The sequence below is a fragment of the Perca fluviatilis genome, chromosome 15 (genome assembly GCF_010015445.1).
Source record: "Perca fluviatilis chromosome 15, GENO_Pfluv_1.0, whole genome shotgun sequence".
Taxonomy (NCBI): domain Eukaryota; kingdom Metazoa; phylum Chordata; class Actinopteri; order Perciformes; family Percidae; genus Perca; species Perca fluviatilis.
Window position 1 is genome coordinate 10,755,010 of NC_053126.1, and position 20,765 is coordinate 10,775,774.

At 40.6% G+C, this 20,765-nt stretch overlaps 1 protein-coding gene and 1 pseudogene across 11 annotated transcripts in view; both read right to left on the reverse strand.

The window, feature by feature from the left end:
• The window catches only part of spag9a (sperm associated antigen 9a), a 33,346-nt gene extending 16,102 nt beyond the window's left edge, over positions 1-17,244 (reverse strand). For 3 of the 11 annotated variants that reach the window (XM_039824394.1, XM_039824392.1, XM_039824391.1), the window contains exons 1-15: positions 16,719-17,244; positions 12,885-13,005; positions 10,009-10,079; positions 9,816-9,904; positions 7,789-7,933; positions 5,382-5,471; positions 4,148-4,283; positions 3,589-3,682; positions 3,372-3,493; positions 2,208-2,219; positions 1,680-1,694; positions 1,378-1,435; positions 1,085-1,237; positions 885-936; positions 651-781 (exon numbers count right to left, since the gene is read on the reverse strand). In XM_039824394.1, the coding sequence (XP_039680328.1) occupies positions 651-781; positions 885-936; positions 1,085-1,237; positions 1,378-1,435; positions 1,680-1,694; positions 2,208-2,219; positions 3,372-3,493; positions 3,589-3,682; positions 4,148-4,283; positions 5,382-5,471; positions 7,789-7,933; positions 9,816-9,904; positions 10,009-10,079; positions 12,885-13,005; positions 16,719-17,018 (1,589 nt within the window). In that variant the 5' untranslated portion in view covers positions 17,019-17,244. The remainder of the gene's footprint in view (positions 1-650; positions 782-884; positions 937-1,084; positions 1,238-1,377; positions 1,436-1,679; positions 1,695-2,207; positions 2,220-3,371; positions 3,494-3,588; positions 3,683-4,147; positions 4,284-5,381; positions 5,472-7,788; positions 7,934-9,815; positions 9,905-10,008; positions 10,080-12,884; positions 13,006-16,718) is intronic. The other 8 variants (XM_039824401.1, XM_039824399.1, XM_039824398.1 and 5 more) reach the window with 5 other exon arrangements.
• Positions 17,245-18,409: 1,165 nt separating this feature from the next.
• LOC120575019 lies at positions 18,410-20,451 on the reverse strand (annotated as a pseudogene).
• Positions 20,452-20,765: the final 314 nt, after the last annotated feature.

Here is a 20,765-nt window from a genome sequence, read left to right on the forward strand (position 1 = left end):
AACATCGTATAGGTCTCCTCTACAACACCACGGACGAAGAGAGATTTGTCTTGGACGTTGAAAAACATAATACCACATCACAGATCTTTTTTTATAAAGACAACACCAGAAAAGAGAAGCCATGGAGTTTAACTGTAGGAGTGCCTGGAGGTAGATACTAGCTTAATAGACACGCGATTGTTCTGTAAAGTACAAAGTAGAGTCAATATAATCTGCGACCAGGGCAGCAAGATGCTCAGCTTCTGAGACGCTCCCCGTGCGGTATGGCGCGCGGCGGAGGACGGAACAAAACAGCGGCGCAGCCGGAACGCAGCACAGATGCGCCCGGTGGAGAATCGGAGTAAGGAGTTAGTGTGGATTCAGATGGTCTCCATGTTTTTCGACGAGTGTTTACGACAGCAGCAACATTATCTAACTACAACAATTCAGAAAGTATACTCCTGTTACATGGTCATTGTGTCATTCTGACCAGTGATGTTTTCACTGTATACCAACTACTTCACAAACATCATTCTCACAGAGCAATGAGACACTGGGAGTTTGTATGTGTGTGAATATTAAGTAGGAGTTAGCAAGACTCTACCACTGCCTGGTACAATTAGTGCCGGCCAATAATAATCGGGGATGTAAACAAAAACGTGATTATGTACCTGATCATCTCTGTCCACCGCACAGCTTCCTGTAGCTCCATCAGTCTCTCTTTGTACTGATTCCTTTCCATCAGCACTCGGGCCATTTCCACTCTGGTGAAGCGCTTCCTCTGGGCTGTAGGTACATCACTCTGTGGTAACGCACAATTAAACCCACACGTTACCACGCAAAAAAATACATGTACGTATATGTCTGCAATCACAGACATTGTTGTACAAGTGCAAAAGACTCACATCTTCTTCATCTTTACTTTTGTGTTTTATTTCCTCCACCTCCAGTCGCACTCTGGAAAAGAGCATTTATTACACTTGCATGACATATGCATGTAGAAATAAATGAAGTTTGATAATGTTATGTTATTTTATTATAATTACTACTACAAGCCCAGTAGTATTCAACTGATGCGTGCTACCGGCTATGACTGTTGACCTACTTTTTGAGTTCCTCCTCCATCTCTCTGTTCTTGTCCTCCAGCTTGGTCTTGGCCTGCAGCACAGCCTCCATCTCTCCCTGCAACATCTCCTTCTCGCAGGTCAGCTCGTCCACCTTCAATATCAAGTCTTTATTCACCACGTTCAGAGCATTCCTGGACAGACGGGAACAAGGACATTTTAGTCTACTTGTAAAATACTGATGGCAAATTGTAGCTATGGACTAAGGATCAAGACGATATCACAGTCATGCCAGAGTCATGCCAGTCAAAAAACATTAAAAATATGCACTTACTTTGTCTCGAGCAGTTGTGAATTCTCCTGAATGAGATTTTCAACTTCCCGGCCCATACCTGAACAGAGTTGATGGTTAAATTAGAGTTTTATTACACAGGAAACAGTCTGACAACATGCTGGAGCAGCGACTAAATCAGCACTACAGGTTAAGATCCACCAAGGAACTACGTAGGAAGTGAAATATCTCCTAGTGAGATATTTGTCACTGTAGGTTTCACAGCACAAGACACTACCACAAACATACAAATCAACAGCACATGACTGACAGGAGAAGGATGGATAGAGTGGGTGGGGTCTTACCAATCAAACTAAGGTCTGAGAAAACCATGCAATCCAAGTCAGGCGGAAAGGACACGGAAGAGAGGGAGAGAAAGAGAGAAAGAAATGCGGATATAGTTTGAAACAGTGGAATGACCAAAATGATGAAGGAGCCAGAGCTAAATGTGTAGCTGTTGACTCCACAAGCAAAGATGCTGTTGGGTCTCTAAAGCTAGTAAGATACGACAATTGCAGCGTTACAGAAAAAGGAAAACAGGAAAATACAAGGGCCACAAAATCAACTGAAACTGTAAAAAGAACAGTTAGGCCAACAAAGGAAGCATTGAACTCCATCATCCATGCACCAAAAGTTGTCAAAAAAGCAGTCAAAAGTAGGCAGCTGAAAAGATGTAAACTGTGCAACTGTATGCCTACTGTTATCAAACATAACGAAGGAGAGGCTGTGAGCGGTAACGATGGCGGATATGGCAGAAAGTGACTAATGACTAGAGGTCAAAGGGACATTGCAGAAGAATGTTTAGCTAAGGAAAGGTTTGAGGTCATACACACCGGAGTACTCCACTGGGATTATGGACAAAAGCCAGGGGATGAGATACGGGAGAGAGAGAGGTGATGTTAACATGGGTCGATGGATAACACTCAGTATCACAGCTGGACCAAAGCAAGTGGAGCAGCATTGCAGCAAACAGCAGGTGTTGGAATGACATTATTATTATTATTATTATCATTAAAACTAGTACTATCAGTAGAGCAACAGCTGCTAGCCAAACCTAGCAGTAGAGTGCCATTGTAACAGTTTAATGGGCACCTTTTCAGAAATATTCAGGGTTATTGTGCAGTTCGTTTGCATGCAATACATTTAACTGATACAACAAGATAATCACTTTTAGTCTATCAAATTGAGAAACTGATGTGACAATCTTTTCAACAAAACACCACAACATGAAGTAAGTGCCTGGTGCTCCACAGAGTCTATTATTTTCAATATCAAGACACCTCAAAGTAACTTATTAGGTGTATTATTATACCATGGCCACTTACAAAACAAATAAAACGCTATCATCTATTTGTAAATGTTTAAATATCTGAAGCAAAAGGCTATTGTTGCCTGTAGCAGCAGTGAAGCATACATACTACATCAAAATCAAAAAGTTAAATTTTTTCATTTAATATATTTTTCTTTCCCTGCATAATTGCTTCCAAAAATCTAAAAGTTTCTGCGATTGGTGGTCCCTCTATAACTTTATTTATCGATGGCTTTGCCAAAAAACTGAATAAAGCTTCATTCTGGAATGACATTAAAACTAACCAATCACATTTTTACCTTGAAAAGGGAGGTAACCTTTTATTGATAAAGAAGAGAGGATTTCCACCGGTTAGAAATCCTGAGGGAAGCTTACAACAACAGCTGCCTCTACAACCGATAAATAGGTGGATATTTTTGGTGGCCATAAGTTGCAATTTGCATTTTTGTTTTTTGAGTTGTTTTTTTTTTAGGGTAGAGGGCCTAAGTCCATTGGTGACGCTTCAACTCTGACTTTTATATACCTAGTACAATTCATTGATTGTATTAGACACCGATAAGCAAATTACAAACAAGTATTTATAACATGACCATGGTATAACTCTCACAAATGAAATATGAAGTGTATTCAGAGGATCTGACAGGACTGCTGCCACATTATTCCATTTCAGTGCTGCATCGTTACTCACCCAGCAGGTCGGCCCCTTCATCCACATCCCCTATGAGCCCAGTGCCTGCAGAGGACAGCTCTTCAAACAGAGAGTCTGTGTTTCGGTCAAATGCCATGTTCTCAATGCCTTTAGTAGGAGTACTAGAAGAGTAATAAGAGCAGGATGGGATGGGATTTTTATGATACCTGGTGAAACTTTGTTTGAAACTGGCCTGACGGCATGTTCTTTGTACTACCTGCAGGGCTTGTATCCAATGAGGTCCATGTCCAGCTCAGGGGTGGACTCAATGATGTCCTGCACATCTGAGTTGTCCTCATTTTCAGGCAAACCTGTGTGAGACAGAGCACATGCAAAAATACCAAAGAAAAGGAAGGATACTGCTGTTTGTGAGTAACAATCTACAAACTTTTGCATCAGGCTCGGGCGTTTTTTAGATTACTGTAAAAAAAAAAAAAAAATGGTTTAGAAAAAAAAAAATAGTAGCCCGTGGCCGGTTAGCTCAGTTGGTAGAGCAGGCGCACATATATAGAGGTTTATTCCTAGATGCAGAAGGTCCAGGGTTCGAGTCCGTACTGTGACGGTTTTCCTGCATGTCTTCCCCCCTCTCTCTCTCCTTTCACATCTCAGCTGTCCTATCATTAAAAGGCGTAAATGCCCATAAAAAAATCTTTAAAAAAATAAATAAAAATTGTAGCCCAAACCCTTGGTGTCACATACTGCATAAAACTAAAAAGACAATGAATGAATGACTAATGAATGTGATTCTGTAAGTGTTTTATGATGGCTGACCCTACCCACTGATATGGATCTGGTCCCGGGTGCAGCTTGCACCTCCGTGCTCTTACTGTTCCCTTCTTCCCTCTCCATGTCCGAGGTCGTGGTGGACATTGGTGTGGCCAACTTCGAGCCAGTGAAGTCCGACAGCTCATCCTGTAATGAAAAGAAGCTTAATAACAGCGATATTACAGATAGTCATTCAAAGACAGGAGTCAAAATGACAGGACTAAACATACAGAAACAAATCGGACCACAAAGATAACAACAGCATAACAACACACTTTAAGATGTTACAGGCTAACATGGACAGGTGGAAAGCGCTAAACACAAACTAGAGAAGGTTAGAAGTTTACTACATACGCTACACATAAAGTATAACAGAACCAATTTCTCCCAGCTCTTACATTGTGCAGAGCAAGAGCAGGGTTAGGGTCACATGTGCAGAAAAGATCAGGAAATCTAACAGAAATACTATAAATTAACATAAAAAGATATAGACTGAGGATAGCTTTCCAATCAGATGCAGAGAAAAACACGAGCAACGCCGAGCTAGCACACAAACACAGACAAGGGAGTCCACACAGAGCTACACGGATTGCAGGGGGGGGGGGCTTCACACGAAGGGTGTGCCATTCTACCTCTAGTACACAACACAACACAAACCAAACAGTTACAATGAAGAAACTGAAAAGAGACTACAAAAATAGACTGCACATTAGATCTAATGTTACACAAATACAGCATTAAAAGACTTTTTGAATGTATGATGCTGTTATTGTACAATGAGTGATCAGAAATGTTACTGTTAAGTTGAAGATCTGCATGAATGAAGCAAAATACAAAGAAGCATGTGAAATACAAAAGTCATGCATTTAAACTGAAATAAACAAAGAAATTAGAGGCCAGATGCAACCACGCTGTAATCGATTTTAAAAAAGATTGATAATTAACCAATTCCACCCATGACACAGCTGACCGTTTTTGTCAGTTTTCGTGATTTTTTTTTACCCCCAATGTAGCCTTCACACAGGACATGGTTGCATGTAGCACAGTCTAGCTCAGGTGGTCTGTGAAGTGAGGGTCTATAAATGCACACAGTGAGAGGCGACGCTTTTGAAATGATGATACAGCATGGTGGGGGGAGACTACTGAAGCCCACACACACGCAAACACAAACAGTGTGCGGTCCACAGCCAATGCAGGCGTGCTGCTGCTGCTGGCACTTCCGCCAGCCGCCACTCATCCAACTACCTTGCAGTCGTCTGCCAGTGAATTCCCCCAAGTAGAGTCCTGCGCACTCTTACCCTCCCTTTCCTTTGGGGGGTTGACAAAGTCCAACTGCTTAGGGGGGGGAAGAGTGAGAATGAAGCTCACATGTGCAGAAGCAGTTCAGCAGAAATGCATACACCAAAAAGTGTGCATGTCTGTGTGAAGTGAATGGAACACAGGATTTCTGCAGGTTTAGTCGGATGTAAGACTTTTTTTAAGACCATCTTGAATGAAATGTAAGACCTTAATCAATACATCAACTAAGCCCTAAATTCAGTTTTAATCAAGCAGAGTATTGCTAAACTTGTACTTCCCCAAAGCTGAAGAATAAAATCCGTTTTATGTCTGTGGTACAATCTGAAAGAGACTCGCACCAATAACACAAAAGCTGTTTGGCTGCAATATAAGTTGCAGGCTGATCTCATTTGTAGTCGTAATACAGCAAATTTATATTTGGACTAGAAAGAAAGAACTACAACACCACGGAATACATTTTTAAAAAACAGCATTAGAGGTAGCGTTACAGGGACGTAGGAAAATTAAGACCAGTTTAAAATTATTTAAGACCAAGAACACAATACGAATTTCAGACCGAATTTAAGACAATGCGAATTTAAGACCGAGAAAGGCCTACAATTTAGATTTTTAAATTTAAAATTTAAGACCCTGCAGAAACCCTGGGCACAGCATGTCACTAATGCTAACAACTGTAGAGCTAAAACAATTATTTGATTGATTCGGGTTTGTGACGCTAGTAGCGGCTAGCCTGCAGCAGAGATGAGAAGCGGGCTAGACAGTTTGGTGAGCCAGTTTCTTTCTCCACAGCCCCAGATTTTTTTTTCAGAAGTTTTATCAGATTTTGTGCAGCTCCCTTTGGAGTCACCAAAGGCTTCATACAACTTTTTCACACAGGCAGTTGTAGTACTCCTTAAGACTTCCCCTTTAAGTGACATTGATTCATAGAGAACCCCTGAATGAAACAAAAAGCAGTGATTTAGAAAATATAATTATGCCAGCTTTAAAGATAATGGGATGGTCTTGCTTAAATGACTCATATTGTGGATGGAGATTAGACCATGGCCGGCATGCGGACATACGCACCTCATTAACCTGTCGTTCCTCTTCATTTGAAGCGCCACCCACCCCCGTGAATAAACATGACCTCCCAGTTTAACTCCAAGAGCATGTCTGCATATCAAATCTACTCGTGTTCAAAAGGCCATGGCTCAACAATAACCGTCCTGTAGCACTGATTGCATAAGAACTAATCACATTCCAGCTAGCCTTTTTCTGGGACTGGCTGCGAGCCATCCAGCGGCATCACTCCCATCATGCATCGCGCCACAGAGCTGATGTCCCAGTTTTAACAAAGACGCACGCAGCAGTGGGATGAATTAACATTGTCACCCTCCAGGTTTTAACTGCCACAGATACAAACACACCAAAATCATTTGGAGTACCAGTAGAAAACAGCTTCATTTTATCTGAGAGAATATAACCATAATAATGTATATAATAGAAGAATGACTTGTGACCCCAGTAGTATTTACAGCAGTTTAACATGAATTGAAATAACTGAAAATACACATCATGTGATGACGCCTGCATCAAATAGAAAATTTTATCTATTCTCATTAAGAATAATGATAAATGTAATGATCTCCTGTGACTGCTGCATCAGGAGAAGAGACAGGTTTGCATATTCATCAATGGCTAAAGAGAAGGATGTCTGAAAACAGAGATGGCCTTGTCAGACGCCTACTAAAATACGCTTAAGCACGCCCGAGCCTTATCAAAGGCTCTCTATTTTTAAACGGATCTAAAGCCAAAACTACTCTCTACTATCTTCTAGCACTGGCAGGAGGGCTGGAAACACTCAGCCAAAAGAAGGGATTATAGCAATCTGAGAATTCTCCATACTTTTATGCATTTTGACACTCATTTTGATTAAACAGCTAAAACAGTGAGAGCATTACGGTAGCGCTTAATATTCAGGTATTAAATAATTTGAAGCAAGTGAAAACATGTATCTTTTAAGATCATCACAGTTCAGATTGGACAATCAGAATTTAACATGCCAGCAGATAGAATGCACAACTAACAGTCTGGACCAAAAGATAATGAGGAAGAAATTTGGAGAAAAGAAAATTCTGCATTGTTGTTTTTTGTGTCGGGACTTCAAACACATGTTATAATTTGTCCGTCATTATAATACACTTCATGTCTGAAACTAATTTTCATTCCAAAACCCCCACCTTAGTTATCAGGCTGATATCATGGATTGAGACATGAGTTTATACTCTGAATTAAAAAAATCCCACAGGAACAAGTCATTATTTTCCACCTACTGTGATTGAAGTTCACATGAAGGCGCTACCCATACACCTACCTTGAGGCTAGAGTTGGACCGCGTCGGGTCGGTGAACCTCCAGCCCTCTGTGCCCGGTGTCTCTGCCCTGGCCTGGGGGTCTGGGTTTAGCAGAGACGGTCCACCAGGTGATGGGAAGATCCCCAAAGAAAGAGGCCGCTCTCTCCTGTGGGGGGGGACAAGAAATAAAAAACGATTTGTTTTCTCAAAGGCGCAGTTCACGCATCTTGTCTCAGTTGAGCCCTTGTTAACCACTAAGTGTTGGCTGTGGTAGCGTCTTGATTTGCACGTACGCATTGAAAGTATTATGAAAGTGAAAAACGTTAAGACCATGAAATGTGAAACTATGCCTTCCCTGTCTTTGTGCTCCTTGTAAATTACCTTTCTGGTTGAAGTTGATACAATAGCAGAGCTGAAAAACAGCAAAATGCTTCTTGGTAAATAAAAGCCCTCAAAAATCAGTCCTACTATAAGTTCACATAAACTTCTTCACAGGTTTGTCCATTGTGTTTTGTGCCATCAAAGATAGGGTTCTTCCTGAGGGGCCTCACATGTGTCCCTTTTGCAGCGTTCATATCATATATGAGTTATCGTAATGACAAGTTTTCAACTTGTAAATCGCGTTCATGTCAACAAGTTTTAATTACAAGTGGGCAATTCAGATTTTTCTGAAAGCTCTGATATATCCGAAGTGGCACTTACAAATATGGTGTCTGAAAACAAAGAAATATGGATGCAGCCAAAGTCATTAAAGGAACACGCCGAATTAGCTTATTCACCATATCCCCCAGAGTTAGATAAGTCCATACATACCCTTCGTAACTCTGTCTGGCCCTATATTCTCAGAAGGTGAAGCACTGCTACTTCTGCTACTTGGGCGGAGTGATTTGCTCGCAGCACACGAGAAGCCCCATGGTGAGGAGCAGAGAGTAACAACGGTGCTTTTCAGGTGTTGCGCTAATCACTCCGCCCAAGTAGCAGTGCTTCGCCTTTCTGAGAATATAGTTCCCATTTTGTATGGTTAGAAGATGGCTGTGTGTCATGTGACTGTGTTATGTGTACACGCTGTGACTATACAAATCACAACATGTAAATAGGAAAATGTTGGCGTTATTTTGTCACTTATTGGGAGCAGTAGGCTATGGTGCGTTCTTTTTGTCCACTGAAGTCGATCTACGAGTCGTTTTCCGGAGTTACGAACCGGAAGTTGCAAAAAGAACGCCACCGAGGTCGTATATACGACTCGTCAAGTCATCTGAACTCAGAGGACCCCGAGTTCACTTTCAAAGATGGCTACGTCGTGCATCACACGTAGTAAACATTGTGGTTTTCTACAATTTTAAGCACTTTTGTCGTTGTAACCAAATGAAGAAGTCGTACACATAGCACTGTATACTGCTACCTATAGGCATGTCGCTACAGTCTTATTATGAGTTAAATACCGCCTGATTAGTTATTTTGTAGCTTGTGCAGCTGAAATTGGCTAGAGGCGCTCGGTTGCTATATGACAAGAATGGCTTTAAGCAGAGTCTTGAGCAGAAAACAGAGCAGTAGCCTAACGTTAATCAAAACGTAATTTTCATGTATCCAACTGTGAGATATATAGTTGTGTAATATGTCAATAACTGGGTGAATACAATCCTAGATGTTACTAAAAATGTCACAAACATCCATCTTTTCTCCGACTCGTAGTATTGTGTGACAAAAAGAACGCAACAACCCGCGGTTATTCGTTTTTCGATATGGATGTGACGTCACACTCGAGCTACTAGTCGCGATTACAAGACAAAAAGAACGCACCACTAGTTGGATCTCCAGGATCTGTGCTAAGATAGGCTAGCGGTGGGTGCGTCAGACAGCGTTACAACATGCAACATGAGAAGGGTATGTATGGACTTATCTAACTCTGGGGGATACGGTGAATAAGCTAAAGTCCCAATCAGTCGCTGTGTTTCTTTAACATGGGAGTCTTTCCCATCTTTACCATTACATCCATATGACGTGAACAACACAATAACACAAACTTACAGTATCTGTTTTGGTCTTACCTGATTCGGCCGACCGCGCTGGACTCTGAAGTCTCACTTATCTGCTGCATTTTGATCCTCTCTACATGCTCCATATAGTTATGGATCATCTGCAGAAGTCAAACCAAAGAACCACAGGAAACTAGTCATGAATGTGGTTAATGATTACGACTCAACATTTCTTTCCTCTCTCTATCCGTTCTCTCCCCCTTACCTCTGTGTGTCGCTGATGGAGGGAGTTGTATTCTTTCTTGAGCTCCAATTCACGTTCTTCTAACCTGCCAACTGAAACAGAATACAACACTGCTCAGCTAAAAGTTGTCAATTTACAATTCACAAGACAAGGATTATACGTAAAATGATAATAAAAGTTCGTACAAAAACCAAAGCGTGAAAAACATGTCCCCACTTTACAAGGGTTACGTTGGAGAAGTTCCTGGAGTCTCCGCTGGTTGAAACTGCTCAAAGTCAAGCAACAGTCAGCACAAAACACCCGCTAAAAACAGCAAATTATTGTTTTCACACTTTGATTTTAGTGCAGATTAAACAAACAAGATATAACTTTTATACATGTCAAATATAGAGCTTTAGAGTTGCTGGTTTCCACATACGTATGCTATTCTAAGCTACACGGCTGCTGGCAGTAGCTCCATATTTACTTTACAGATATGAGAGTGGTATTGATCTTCTCAACTCTCCCCCACAAAATGTAAAACTATTCTTTTAAAATGTTTAGACCTTCATTGTACCTCACTGAAGTACATGAAAGTGTGCCTAGGCCACTTGCATAACTTTGCCATACCAGGCGGACAGTGAGGGGATAATCTCACTCAAATGGGTATCAATGTTGGGCCGATTTATAAAGTGACAAAAACACCTAATCCCCTATTAGCGCGTCAGGTCTAGCCTAAGCCCCACAGAGAGCTACTGGCGGATATACAGTATAAAGGCTGGGTATCATCAATCACAGCAGCACAAGCTTCTGCATGTTGGGTGATGATGTCTTGTCTATGTGTGTATTCTGGCATTACTGGGAATGGAGACATGTAAAGAAGGGATAAGGCTATACAGAGGCTAGACACATGGGAGACAGCTGAAGACTGAAGTAATCCCTCCTGAGTAGTCGTATTAATGCTCTGCAAGTTTGGCAAATCAATGTGTGGAGAAGCGGAATGTGAATTAAGACAATTATATTGATTTAATTAATCATTTATTTACCTAAAAGGTTGTTTTTAACACTTAAAAAAAGACATTTCTTTCTGTAACTCAAAACAACACCATAGAAATGCCAACAGATTCAGTTTCCTGATCTGTGTGGGAACTGCGTGATCACCCATTACAGTCCATTTAATATAAGTCATAAATCTGCTGAGAAGCCAAGACGGTGAGATGTGTGTCTATGTATAAACTTTCATCATCAGATTGTTGGATGCCTTTTGCTTCACCAATGCAGTTTCAATCAATCAATCAAACTTTATTTATAGAGCACTTTAAAACAACCAAAGATGTGCTGTACAGAAGAATATATGAAGACACAAAGGAGATAACTCACACAGGCATAAAATACAAACAGAATACATGTAAAACAAGTTAAGAGACATAAAACAAGAGAAGACAGCCATACAGTAAAACAATAAAATTAAAATGTGTCAACGTCTGGTGTCAAAGGCCAACGAGAAGAGGTGGGTTTTAGGACGAGATTTAAAAACAGACCGCAAAGAGGCCTGTCTAATGGGAAGAGGAAGATTGTTCCACAGTTTAGGACCTGCTACAGCAAAGGCGCAGTCCCCTTTGAGCTTACGCTTTGTTTTGGGGACACTCAGGAGGAGTTGACCTGAGAGAACGGGTTGTTGTATATGGGTGGAGCAGCTCAGAGATGTAGGGTGGGGCAAGGCCATTGAGGGATTTAAAACAACAAGTTTAACATACTGAAGCCCTACACACATATAACCCAATCATAATATAACTTTATTCAAGCAGGAAAGGGCCTCCCTGAGATTCAAATTCTCTTTTAAAAGGGAGCGTCCCATACTGTATCTCCAAATCAGCCTGGATGTCTGCTCTGACACACAGATGAATGAATAGAAATGAGAGAAAAACTAAAATTGATAAATTATAGCGCTCTTCATTGTTAGGCAAGTGAAAATAAAGCCAAGACCAAAGCAGTAGAATGGCTTCAAAAATCTTAGCTATACTGTCATTGCCCATCATCAGCTGTGGACTTTGTCATAAATGTCTCAGGACGCAATCCGCTCAGGTGATGCAACATACAGTAATGAATGAATGATTTACTATTGGCTGGGAGTGGCAGAGGGTTGATTCAACCCACTGACTAGTTGCATGTACTCAAGGAATGTATTCCTAAATAAGGGAAATAGTTAATGATGTAAATTAAAAAATCATGTACATTTCATTTTCCAAAATCAACCAAACACTAAGATACTTAGGTTTGCTTTGTTGATGCTTGCTAAACGTCAGATATGGAAGAAATTCATGTTGGTATTTCCTTCCCCCTAACAGCTTTGAGTGAATGAATGGCTCACTTTTAACCAAATGTGTTGCTTTGCTACTAAATACCGGTCATTGTGTGAATCTATTTCCAACCAGACAGAATGTAAGAGCTAACCACTTTCCCTCCATTCCTTAATCCACCAATAAGATGGGCGGTAATGCACTGCCGCATTAGGAAGACATGAATAACAGAAATCCTATAATCCCATTACTGTTACCCCCGCAAAGAGGGAGAAAGAGTGTGTGCGTGTGTGTGTGTGTGTGTGTGTGTGTGTGTGTGTGTGTGTGTGTGTGTGTAGAGAGAGAAAGTAGGCATAACAAGCCATGAGAGAGACATCAAACAAGTAAGGAAGATTATATGAAGAGTGTAAAAAATGGCAAAAAGCACAGGGGAGAACGGGAAAGCCTTGTACATGGGAACAGAAGTAAATTTGAAATAAAAATCATACTTGAGGTATAATTGAATTTTCATTTTGATGAATGGATGTTTCTCCATGGCACAATGGAGAACAGTGATGAGAAGACTGATATGGTATATAATAGTGTGTGCATAATGAATGGGTGTGTGTGTGTGCTTACTCTGGTCTGCGTAGTTCTTGATCTTAAGTTCCAGCTGCCGCGAGTGGGACTCCATTCTGTCCACATGGTTCTGCAGGTCCTTCTTATCCTGTTCGTGAGTGTCCTCAAACTCAATGAACTTCTACTCAGGAACACACAAAAAACACAAAACACAAAAAAAAACACACACACACAAACACACACACACACACACACACACACACACACACACACACACACACACACACACACAGTCTTGGTCAGACTCACTGGCACTTAATTGTTTCTGTTATTTTTCAAGCAAAATTGTTAAAAATATGCCAAACAGTCTCTGGTTGCAGCTTCTCAAACGAGAGGATGGGCTGTTGGTCGGACTTAATAAGACATTTGAAGGTGTTGCCTTAGAGTCTGGGAAGTTGGGACGAGTATTTTTTGTAAACAATAGTTGCAGCCCTATACACACACAGTGTATTACATAATAGCACAGACAACACGTGCCACGGTGACAGCGTTAACTTTTCACAACATGTACCATGCTGGTGGATGTAAGAAATATGTCTGAATCGGCATTAGAGGGACAGGATCTTGATTTAATGGTTCATACATTCCAGTTCCTCCCAGTTTCCTTCAAGGCGGACCTCTGAGCTGGAGAGTGTGCATGTGTCAGCGTCCACATCCTGTCCAGCAGAGCAAGCCAAGGCCCTAATGTGGCTGCCCTTCCTCCTCTAGACGCAAGAGTCCTACTGTAGTTTGATGTACAAAGACATGTTGAAGCCAGCTCGGCAGTCTGTTATTTTGCGCTACATGACTGAAAGAAAAAAAAAAACTCAGTGACAAATGATCTCAAAATTATATAGATAAATAAATCTTATGCATATGTAGCATTTTGTTTACTGCAGATCTGAAGTAGCCACTACAGGGTTTTCATTCAGGATTAAACTTTAAATAACGTAAAGCTGAATATATGTAAGAAATCTCAACAGCAGCAATGCCATCCCAAAAAAACAGGGTTACAATAAGAGAGCAGGGAGGATGATGATACGGTCTATTTTGTGTCTGTGTCGAATCTACGTTAATGGGTTAAAAAGCAACCAAGTGAGCAAAAGGTCTCAAAGAAAAATCAATTAATCTTATCTGAAGACAGCCTCCTAAAAAGAAATGTGACACCCTTTACTACTCTGAAAATGTGGCCTGGGTCAGTCTGTGACAACATAATTTGACACTTAAACCCAAGAAGGCAAAAAAAAAAAGAAAAAAAAAAAAGGGAAAGGGAACAAAAATGCAAGCTGGGGGAAGTTTTCTCTGTGTTTCTGAGAAAGGATCACACGACCTGGAAGTAATAACTCCAACAGGCTCAGCGTACCCCTGCTTACTCCAAGAGTGGACAAAGAGTATTTCCCAGGACAATCCCATAAACACTGTGCATTTATATTTGACATGATATGCAACTATAACAATGAAGGATACAGTGGCACTGTCAGTGTGTATGAGTGTTTGTGTGCCTGGCTGTCACACTGCTTCAGTGTCACTGTGTGCGGAGGGGGTCTACATGTCCAGTGCTACTGGGCCAGCGTCCCTGCTGTCCCGATGCCCCGAGTCAAAAGAAGCAAGCTGGGACAGAAGGTCTGAGTCACATTACGTTGCCCTTCAAAATAAAAGCTCAGGGCCTGGAGACAAATTTATACATCTAAATCACACACGTCTTAGGCATTATCCCAGCCAAACACAAAAAATCTCTAACACACACACACACACACACACACACACACACACACACACACACACACACACACACACACACACACACACACACACACACACACACACACACACACACACACACACACACACACACACACACACACACACACACACACACACACACACACACACACACACACACGGGTGTTGGCAATCTTTGTTTAGTTAATGTCTGAAGTAAAGAGTGACAGCTTTTGCTACAAAATGCTAACTTGAGTTCATAACTTTCCAAAGCATTACGAGTTCGTTGTAGCAACCACCATAATAATAACTTATATTTACACAGCGCATTTCATGAAACCCACGGACACTTTACACAAGTATGGGGGGCGGACACGGGTAAAGAAAATAGTAGACCAACACAAACTAAAAGGAATAAAAAGTCTGTGCTAAATGGAAGGGGGACATAATTTAATGTTGGGTACTGACGTACAACCACATTGTGCATTGTAAAGTTATTTTATGAATGAAATGGACATATTACATAACTGAGGGTCAAGTTTTTGAATCATTTACAATCCTGTAATTATCTCCATCTGTTAAAGCCTGATCAAGTGTGACTCGGATTCGCCCTTTGTCTTTCGCTTTCCCTTTTAGCTTTTAGTAATTCTTCCTTTAATTTCCTAATTTTCTGTGATACGGCCCTGCCCCAGTATCAACCACAACTACAGCAGATAACTTCTAAAATAACATTAAAATACAATTAGGCCTCTATAAAGAAATCTCCTGCTACCTTTTACCTGGCTGGAAACAATAACACAGGCTTTTCCGATGTTCAGCCTAAATCTGTGACCCATCAGAATGTGTGCTCTGTAGCGCCGTCTACCTGCCGAAAATCATTCTGTGACTTTGCGGCAAAAATCGGACCCTGGCAGAGGCATTAATAAAAACTATATAAAACTAGCGTTCTTTTCACTGTTAGTCTCGTTTGCTGTTACAGGTCATTTATGATCATCAGATGGAACATTACACGGTTTCAGAAACATGTAAAAGTTACATATAGTCACTTTAAAAGGGCATTTACCAGGCATCCAGTCTAATGTATTAGACTGTAATGTGAAACGCTATCATGTAGCATTATGGGACATGATGGGATCCATTGTTTTGCAGTTTGGACAAAGGGCTAATAGTTAAGATTGACAATCTGCTGCATCAATTAGGGCCATTTAAAAAAAAAACTGTCTCTAACAAGTCCCACAACCTTATGGAAGTACACTACTGGAGTACTCCTTCAAGTGAGAGATACTGACTTAAAACCATAGTTTGTGATCACTGGATAAACAGCATGAAATCTATTTGCTCTGTCAACCAATTCAACATGTCATTCGGTAAAAAAAGGATTTAAAAAAGTTTAGATTTGACAGCTTTCAGCGATTATATGGCAGTTTTGGTAAGTTCTGTCTCCAGGGCCAGGGCCATCCAAGACCCTCAATGCACAGTGACTGGCTTTGCGTGTATATGTGACAGTATCCTGAATACACTGTGCAGTTTTTTTGCCTACCATATCTTATTAAGTGATGATGTGGGTGACTATATGACTATTTTGAAGGCCACTACTGTGCGCATGCCCTACCTTCTTCTCCCTGTGGTTTTTTTTTTAAAACGTATGTTATAATTATTATGGCCCAAAATGCTGAGTCACTTCAGCTGTTTCCTCAGGGTCTCACAGGACTCAGACGTGACTTCACTATCTGATGCAATAGGCGAGCTGATGGGTTTGATAGAGGTTATGTTTTGCTTGTTTAAAAAGATGCATTTGGTGGCAGTGGTGGGTATAAGAACTCCCATTGTTGGATTAGAGATACAGCGCATGGATGTGTAATAAATACCACGCAGCGTTATGTCACTGACCATCCTGCTATAACATAACAGTCAATACAAAGAGAGGGCCATTCAGCCTGACGTTAGCCATGATCAGTGCCATGCCTTGTTTACATTCCTAATGAGCAGGATGCTGCCCCGCCACGTGTATAGCCAGGTTAATTCATCGCACAGGGATGCTGGGAGGACCAAACACCTGAGGCAGCATCGATTTCTCCCCACAAGGATGCGAGCATCCCAGTCAGTATGTGCGTCCTGCCCCGTTCAACTCACCTCCTCTGCATGTTTCCTCAGCGCTTTCTCCCGCTCGTACTGGGTGATGAGCTGCTCGTTGTCCTCCTTCAGCAGCTCCAGCTCCACTTCGTGCTCCTGGTTCTCGGCGAACACCGAGTCCAGGTTCTCCAGCACGGCCACGACCAGCGGCATCAGCTCCTTCACCACGTCCTCGTCGTATTTCCCGATAAGCTTCTCGAACTCGCGGTAGATGGAGTTGGCCAGGCCCGATACCCGCTCAGACATCATCGCTGATGTCCCCGGGTCGTCCTGGTACACAACTCCGTCTTCCAGCTCCATTTTAGTCCTCTCCCGTTCAGCAAACTGGACCAATGTGGGTTATTCCGCGTCACCCCGCCACTATGAAGACCGTTATCCGCTTAACTGAAAGCAGCGTTTCATCAAATAGCCGTAGCGTTAAACATTGAGGACATTACACGGCTGGACTATTGCGATGGAAGATTGGGTACGTGGATTCCTTCCTCTTTCCCTCACTTGTCCCGTGCTGCCTTCAAATGCTTTTCCAAAGCTTTCATCTTCCCAGTTTCGACATCACACAGAAGACCGATATCACACAGAATTGTCCAAAGACCGTGAAGTCCTGAAATATATATTTATTTTTATCTTGTGGGAATATTATATACACATTGAATAGTCATCTTATATAGCAGGGTGATGTCCATAGCTTTTTTTGGTGCTACACGGACATAATGAAGAAGTAACTACACCGAAAATACAGAATTAATTTATGTATTTCATATATTTAGGAATGCAATAATGCTTTTACACGCAAAGTATGAATGCATATGACATCACCTGGCAGGTTGTAAAAGAATCACGAGCTTTCCAGTCGTATTGGTGTTTTCGTCCAAGTGGTCTTGTAAAAGCAGCATTTCCGACGGTCCTTGAAGCTACCATCACAACAGCTGAGTTGTTGACCCGATCACGTGATGACGTCATACTAACGACGTATTTGCGCTGAATTATTTTCGACCAGAGAAAAATACTGAATCGTAACATAATAGAGTGAATGTCAAGGAATGGCAAACTCCAGAGAGAATAGAAAGATTTTCACATTTCGTTTGCATTTTTATAAGTCATTATTTTAAACCTCAAGGGACACCTTTACCTGAAGCTTACATAGTGTATTACTTTATTATAGACCCACGCTCTCCAGGGACAGACATGGAAATTATCCTACAATTATTTTATTTGTTTATTTGTCACCATAAGGAAGCACTGTTTAGTTTTAGGGTATACTATTGTATAATACTGCCTGAATCACTTCTAACTGTTTGCATTATACACAGACAGGTGTATGGAATAAAAGAAATTAAATAAAAGGAACATAATGACAACTTTAATTATTTTAATTATTTTAGTTATTTTTTATAGTACAGCAGTTCTGGAGCACAACGTTTCAGTATATATAAGGTCCAAACATTGAAATAGAAAATGCTGTTTGAACTGTAGATATGTAACAAGTCGTTTGAAAAGAAATCACTGTTCCACCAAATTTATTTCAGTTTCGACTGAGACATGAAGATGTGTTCAGACCTGCTAATCACCAGATTCATGATTAACTAACACCCAAAATTACCAACTGAATCAATACATATCTAAAGATACAAAAACTCAAAATACATAGTGAGAGTAGGTTTTAATTGCATCAGGCTGATGCACATGCAGCCTGTTCATACTTTATTCAGCAAGGTAGGTGTAAGACAACTTATAGCAGATACGCATTACGTGCATGCAAATGAAAAACCAGAAGCCCACTTTAGGTCATTCCTGTTTGCAGACTAGCTCTTTTCACGCTGCTAAAGCAAGATTTGCCTCAGCATAATGTAGGTCTACATGCTTTCCAGAAAGTCTTTTCCGAAGTTGATCATCTGTCTCAGTGCACTCAGTATCAGTGTGTCAGTGTCATCATCTGTGGCGATCTCTGAGTGGTAGTTCTTCACAGGAAAGATGCAGTACACTGGAATACCCAGCCCCACGCTTAAATATTCCATCTAAATTTAAAAAGTTTGACATTTAAAAAATGAAAATGCTGATCAAAGGAGACTTCTGTGTTAGATTATTGAAATGCAAAGTGAAATTGTATTCCAACTTGGATAGCAACTCTCTAAAATCACCAATAAAGACTTACCTGTTGCTTCAGGTACTTGCTCTTATAGACATTCTTTATATCTCTTTTGACCTCTGGGCAGGCTTCATCAATTTTGGTGAGAATAGCCAGTTGGGGAATCCCTGATGATACAGAGCAGATTGAATCAAAATGTTGTTTGTCAGATTATTTATAATTCAATTGAAACCCCAATGCTAACCCTTACTCTTACCCATGTCTCTAGCTGCAAGTCTGACTTCCCTCATCTTTCTCACAGATTCAGCACTCAGTATATTTACTGTGTCGGCAGCGATTACACAAACCACAACATGAACTCGGTCACTTAGTGGGGGTTTTGTTGTAGTTGTTATCATCCACCGATATTTTACAGACAGGATTGAACTGGAAAACAATGTAAAATGAAATCAAATAATTAATTTTGCATGTACTGTAAATAGCTTCTTAATCTTATGTATATGTACATTTAATGTTTAATGCAAAATTGTATTGTATTGTATTTCTGAAATCCAACAAAGTTTATTGAATTTAGTTGTACATTGTAACCATCTCTAATGTGTCCCCTCAAAGCTTGTTTGATGTCTTCCACACCAACTCCTTTATTGGTTCCTTGCTCAATGCCCATGATGTCAGTGAAGACAAAGGGGTAAAATGTTCCTGGTCCTCTGTTTTGGAATTTAAAAGTTCTGTACTGTAAAACACAAAAGAGCTGTTATAACAACAATAGTGCCACCTAATGGCTGATCGACGTGCAGCAGTTTGTCTCTTGCTTGTTAGTTTCATCACAACTAGTTGCTCAACACTGCTGCTCGCCTGATCTGTATACTGCAGTTATCATTGCAGATGCACATACAATATTGCATGAAGTTTTATTGTCCACAATACACAAGACCTCAGTTAATCCACACTTAAAATGAATTCATACTTTTGTGGTTAAGCTTTCCCGAGAGATTGCATCTGGCAAAGCTCGACCAGTGATTCTGCCTTGTAAAGCACTGTCGACAGAGTTGAAGAAGCTGGACTTGCCAGAACCAGTGGGTCCATAAAGCAGAACTCTGAGCTGTTCATCATCATTAAGATGATAATCCTTCACAAACTGTAGGTCTTTTTCTTTGTAGTCTTTTCTGTTCAATTAAGAAAAGGTTATAAGATTTTAGATTTATACTTCTTTAAATCAATTTTGCATATGGTGCACCTATTTTGTGGTTGCTGTTGTTACAGACACCCATAACCATCATGTTAGTGAGGCTGACAACTTACACTAAAGTACATCAGAAAATGCATTCTTAACAAATGAGTGTGGGCAGTCGTGCCATTTTGTTTTTTTAAAGTAGTTAGTTCAAGAAAAGCCATTAAACACCTGAGGCACCACACACTTAGCACATCACTCACCCCCATTGTATGTCCCTCCATTGTTCAGGCAAAGCTAAAGTGCACATGTGGATGAAATACATGAGTCACATTTAAAGGAATAACTTCAACAAACATGATGAATGTGTAATTTTCTGTTATTTTTACAAGTTTAAACCATATTGTAAGTATCTTACTAGGAGAAGGTGGGGGAGGGGTTGATATGACCAGCGATCTTATCCATGCCATTGCAATCACGGCTACAATAAACAAGGCAACGTGTAAACAAGAATCACTTTTTCATATAAACATTATTTATTGCCTAAAACTAAACCAAATTTTAACAGAATATTTGAGACTTATTATTTTAGAATATTTAAGAGTATCAGGTAAGCATCACACACATTTTATTACATTTTTTATTTCACCTTTATTTTTACAGGCAAAGCCACATAGGGAAAGGGAAAGAGGGCTAGAAAATTAGAAATACTTACAGTTTATAAATTACATAAAATACAACTAATCTAGTTCATGTTTTACTTTTTTAGTGGCAACATGATATAATTATG